The sequence below is a fragment of the Trichomonas vaginalis genome, chromosome V (genome assembly GCF_026262505.1).
Source record: "Trichomonas vaginalis G3 chromosome V, whole genome shotgun sequence".
Taxonomy (NCBI): Eukaryota; Parabasalia; order Trichomonadida; family Trichomonadidae; genus Trichomonas; species Trichomonas vaginalis.
In genome coordinates, this window is record NC_067207.1 from 34,102,381 (window position 1) to 34,108,380 (window position 6,000).

At 28.5% G+C, this 6,000-nt stretch overlaps 1 protein-coding gene across 1 annotated transcript, besides 2 other annotated features; it reads right to left on the minus strand.

The window, feature by feature from the left end:
- The first annotated feature begins 1,602 nt into the window (after positions 1–1,602).
- Positions 1,603–1,639: a mobile genetic element.
- A 576-nt stretch (positions 1,640–2,215) lies between these two features.
- Positions 2,216–2,253: a mobile genetic element.
- Positions 2,254–3,101: 848 nt separating this feature from the next.
- Positions 3,102–5,498, minus strand: TVAGG3_0453940 (uncharacterized protein; the record flags this gene model as incomplete). The annotated part of the gene is made up of 1 exon (XM_051234747.1): positions 4,178–4,961. A coding segment is annotated over one exon (784 nt), but the record flags the coding sequence as incomplete, so codon positions are not given.
- Between the last annotated feature and the right edge of the window lie 502 nt (positions 5,499–6,000).

A 6,000-nucleotide genomic window follows, 5' to 3' on the forward strand; every position in this document is an offset into this window, starting at 1 on the left:
ATCATTTATCTAACTACAATTAAATTGTGAAAATATACTATCCAATATTAGCGTTTAATAAAATCAAAGATTATTGACTTATATTTTGAAAGTAATCTAAGCAGAATTTAGATATCCAAATTCTAAATATCTTCATGCTTAGATGCTAGATAATATATTCTTATTTGAAAAATTTATAATGTTATTATTTTCTTATTTGATATTTACTACAAGCAGAAAAGCATTTATATTGTAAATTAACAGATTATGATAATTATACTCGTTTTTATATGTTCTTAATGAAGAATATCAAACGTATTTCTATGAGTTTTAAAAAATGAAAAGTTTTAATATGGCTAATATATTTATTATCATTAATAGAATAAAAAAGTTTTTTTCGCATATCACTCGATGATTTACCTTCGAGTTTTGATAAATTTCGAAAAAATTTAAGGAATGCTCTTTGAATTTCTTTACCTATAAGCATATTATCTGCCGTATTATTTTTCGCTAATTGTAGAATTTTATTTAATTTTAATAATTAACCTTCTAAGCTTATTGAGAGATCACATTGTATATTTGATACGTAGTACATATGCTAAATCTGTGAATTAGATTGTAAGATATTGAACAAACGTTCTTAAACATTTTAGATTTTAGGGAATTACTGAATTAAACTATATTTCTTATATGATATCTTCATGTTTGGATGCTTTGGGTATAATTTATTGGGCTTTTTCTATCCAAATGTTTGGCAATGGTAACCCAATTTCTAACAAATTTATGATGGAAAAATTTATGACTTTTATGGAGCCGAAAAAAAAGCATATAATGAATAAGACTATTAAAGATAAGCTGTAATTTGATTGTGAATTTTAAGAAAAGAATTTGGATTAAAATTTGAAATTCTTTTTTTTTGAAAATTAGCCGATGATATGCTTAAGCTAAAAATTACTAGAAGCGGTGTGATATAATTTATATAAAAAAACTCATAATTGCCATTATTATTGGTACATATAAAGTCAAATTATAATTTGCAGTTATGCTTTAATCAAAATCTATATTGAAACGCTTTGTCACATCCATTAAAAAGGCTGTCGCATATAAATCCAAACATTTGCTTGGTATGTACTTTTCCATTTTAACGTCCTGATTGATATAAGCATGTTTTACACTTTAAAATAGTAATTATGACAACTTGTACACCATAGAAGTAGGCTATAACAAGAAAAATTAGATTGACATCGAATAATTTCAAGATTTAGAAACAATTTGTAGCTTTCTCAATTATCTAGAGTTAAAATTCATTTATAATGAGGTCATATATTTTAATTATCTTGTAATAAGGGTTTCGTTTTGCGAAAAAACGTACAATACGCAATTTCGCTAAAAAAACATTTAGCTAGCAATTTCGACCTTTGACTCCACTCAAGACGTCACTTTTTTAATTTTGCGGTATCATATTTTTGGAAAATCTTTATGAATATTATATAAAAAGTCTCTTTAATATCTATATTTCATATTTTTATCGATTTTTAAAGTTTTTGCGAAAAGTATTCAATTATTTTTGCTATTTGGTCGGGTAAATGTCAGATTTGCGATATTTTCTGATATGATATTCTGTAATAAACAGAAATTCATCAAAAGTGACAGCTCTCAATTTTTTGACATTTGTAAATTCTAAATTGAATGAGAAAAATGAAATAATACTAAGCATAATACAATATTCCAGATTTAATTATAATTAGGAAAAAGTTAGTTTTGAGAGTACTTTTCATAGGCATATAGAATGAAATCTTCTGAAAAATAATATCACATAAACTCATATTATTTTCTAATATATAACTATTTTATATAAAAATCAAATTCAATGATCTTAAAAGCGAAGGATAAACCTCAAAATTTACGAATATAATGAGTGGGAATAGGCGTAAAGCAAAAATTGATATTTCATATGGTTTTATGATAGATAAGCATTATATTCCCACTCATTATATTCGTAAATTTTGAGGTTTATCCTTCGCTTTTAAGATCATTGAATTTGATTTTTATATAAAATAGTTATATATTAGAAAATAATATGAGTTTATGTGATATTATTTTTCAGAAGATTTTGTGTTCTTCTTCAAAATTTTATTTTTTATTAAAAAGAATCTTTACAAAATATACATTTACTTTAATTAATATTTAAAAACGTGCTCTATCAAAAGTTCCAAAAATTCAATATTTTAGCTTTTCTGAGGTGTCACTTTTGATGAATTTCTGTTTACAACAATTCAGATTCTACGTTGATAATAATGCTTATAGAACCCTCTTGCTATTGTGTCAAAATTGCGAAACCGATAGCAAAAATATCTCGCAATATCAAAATTGAGATATTGAGTGAATTATGCATTATAGAGATTAAAAATCTGATTTGTGAAAACATCTCATCAGTTTCTAGCTAATTCAAAAATCTTTACTATCTTATTTGATTAAAATGAAAAGGGAATAGTTTCATTATGCTTTAAATGACAGCCTTATAATATAATCATAGTTTTCGCTCAATATGCAGCATTTTTTTTCGAAATCTATGGTCAATATCCTAAATACTGATTGCTTTGCATTCATATCTCTTACATTTTCTATACCCACATCACTATTCATTGCTATTCCTATCTTTTTCATTTTTGTTTGTTTCTCATAATTTCTCAAAAAACATGATAACTTGATATTTGTAAATATCATACTTTATAACGTAAATAAGAACTTGACCTATTAAGAAAAGCAGTAATGAAAAGAAAATCTGAAATTCATAAAAATTACAAGTTTCTGATGACAATTAGCTTAATTAAACCAGGTACAAGATTATATAATTGTATTTTCTATCCAATTATCCATATAATATCTTATCCAGAAAAAATAACTTGATCAATACCAAATGATTTTTTAACTAGTAAATAAAGTATTTTCTTTACACACACATTGTATATCATAGTTTTTTTTTTTGGTTTCGCAAAACATCCAAAAACAAATATGCTATAAAAGTGACAATTTTAGCAAAACGAAACCCTTACTTGTAATCAATGTTCGAACATTACCATTAAAGGAATTTTTACTTTAATTAAATTTAAAAAATATAATTTGTGACTAAAAATAACAAACAAGTTTAATACAAACAAAATAGTATACAAATATACAAAAGAACTATCATTTAACGAATATTTCAATCTGAGATTTGAAATTTATGATAGTTATAATAAAGGAGCTCTATTTTGAGAGCTATGCAGCGAAGTAGAGTGTGGTTACATGACTATAATTCACTTTGTTTTCAATTGTCATTGTGCGAAGTGTACTCCTTAAGATTTGTGAAAAATTGCCTTTATTTATGAGATCAACAATGTGTTTTGGATGACGTTTCGCATTTAGAATAGCAAACTCTAGATTCTCATATGTGATCCCGTTATGAAATCTACTTAATGTATTATGAATGTATGTTTCAAAATCGCTGAATTTGTTTGCCTTCTTGGCAAAATTTGATGGTAAAATGACATTTTCTGGGAATAATTGAGCAATATGGCTTTCTTCATATAATGGATCATTTTCAAGAGGATCAGATTTGTCATTATGAGGATCTAAATCGTTTAATCCTTTCTTGCGTGATTTTTTTTGGTTGGGTTGTCAAAAACATCTTTTTTGACAGATAAACGTGAAAAAATACTATAACCTGAAATTGGATTTGATATATGTGTTGACATTAAAATTTTTGAGTGAAATTGATTAATTTCATTCACCCAACTAAGCAATACATCAACGCTGGAATTACTATTATATCTAAATCCACATTTGGATAACAAGGCATATGCATATTCTTTGCACATTTCATATTGACGTGAATCTTGACGCATTGTGTAAATGTCTTCAAATGTAATACCAGCTTGATAGTCACGTGAATGGGTTTTCCAGTCAATATCGTATTTTTTATGAATTTTGAGTGTTAAATTACATTCTGCAATAGATGTTTCGGTTGTTGACAAATCATACTTAAAATGAGCCATGACGCGAAGTAAACCATTCAAATGTTCTTCCGTCATGGTTGTCAAATGAGAAAAATTGAAAAATGTTGAATTAATACTGAAAAAATATTGGAAACAAATGATTGTTGCTGTAAGATGCTTTACAACTTCCCAAGTTCCCATATAATAGACCGGATAAATGTTTCCGTCTATTTTGACAACACCAAGATTTGTCTTAATGTGACGGTCTCTCATTTGAATGCAATGATGTACCAAGAGCAGATATGCAAACCACATCATTTGACATCTTGTGTCAGCATTAAATGCCTCATTTCGTATGCTTTCATACCAGAATGCAAGTGGAGCTATGAATAATGCTTCATTATAATAGTTTTTTTCTAGAAGCGCCTTTACAGCTCTAATTGAAAATATTGTGATCGGATATTTATCTTTTATCCTTCCCAGAGGTGAAGTATCATTAAGAGCATCACCTAATTCGATTGCATCTCTGATCTTGTTAACATCAACAATTGTATTCAGATCAGATGGATGAACTAAAAGCTTAAGTGTTGCATCGAGTAATCTGGTACGTTCAAGTTTTGACATATGTATGAGATCATTAATCCATACAACTTGATCTCCTTTCTTTAAGATAGCAGTAGCTCTTTTAAATATTTCTTCGGGATCATTACCTTGCAAAATTTCATTAATAAATTCATCTTGATGCTTATCATATCCGGGATCTCCATCAGTAATGATGACTCTAACTCTTAAGTGCTTTCGTATTTCTTCGATTGCTGCATCAATTTCGTGGATAATTCCACTTGCAAACCCATTGGCATGTTCTATAACATGTAATATAACATTTGGCGCATCAAAATTTAGGGGCATACCAAGAAATATGAATAAGTATTTGATTTCTTCTCCATTTTCATCAACAGGACCTTTTTGGTCTTTAGAGGACCAGGTAGAGAGTGCAACTGCATCTATTGCTATTGCCCATTCATATTCAGGTGTATTTTCTACGTGATAGTTCATGCTTTCTAACATTCGCGGAATGAGCTCAGCATGTTTAACAAACTGTTTCATATTCATTATGTCTTCATGAAACCTATTGTACAATGTTACAGGCGTAGGAAAAGGTAAACAAAATTCCAAGAGAACATCATATGCTGCTGGTGATTTGCTATGTATTAAGAATGCCAAATCTACCAATTCACTTTCACCTCCATATCTATAACCTCTTTTATCTTTTCTACAAATGTTTTCCATAATAGTATGTATAATATTTCTTGTAAATTCAGGAACATGTTCCGGAAATTCTGTATTCCAGTAAGTTCTGTCTTGGTGATCATCGTTGTCTTCTTCTATTTCCTTTGTTTTTCTTCCAATATTCTTATTCAACAGACTTCTGCGCATTTCAGCCTTTATTGCGTCTAAGTCTTCTAGGTAGGCTTTATACATATGCATTTTTCCGGTTCCTGTATACGGGAATACCTGAACATCAGTTTCAAATGATCTTTTCTCGGATAATCCTGCCCTTAAGTAGTCAAATAGCTTTTCTGACTATTCAGGACAAGAGAACAAGAGTTTGGATACTCTAAGCAAGGTTCTTCCGAATCTCTCATCGAATGAGAGACTTCAGAAGGACCTTGCCAAATCCTTGAACACCGATATCTTGGAACCAAGCTAGGACCAAGGAGAAGTAGTGTACTATAGCGCACGATGGCAATCTGGAAATACTTTAATTGCCACATGCACAATATCTATTCAGCCTGACTCCTATATACAAAGAAGTCAGGCAGAATAGATATTGTGCATATGATTTGCAGACTCTCATATATATAAATTTTTGTTATCCCAAAAAGTGACACTTTGGGTGTATCGTCCATCCCAGGGATGCAAAATTCATATCACCTTGTATCTATAATAAAAAACATTTCTAAAACAAGAAATAAAACAATAAAATATTTATATTTTATATAAGATCTTATATATTAAATAAAATATCATTTTATTTTTTCAT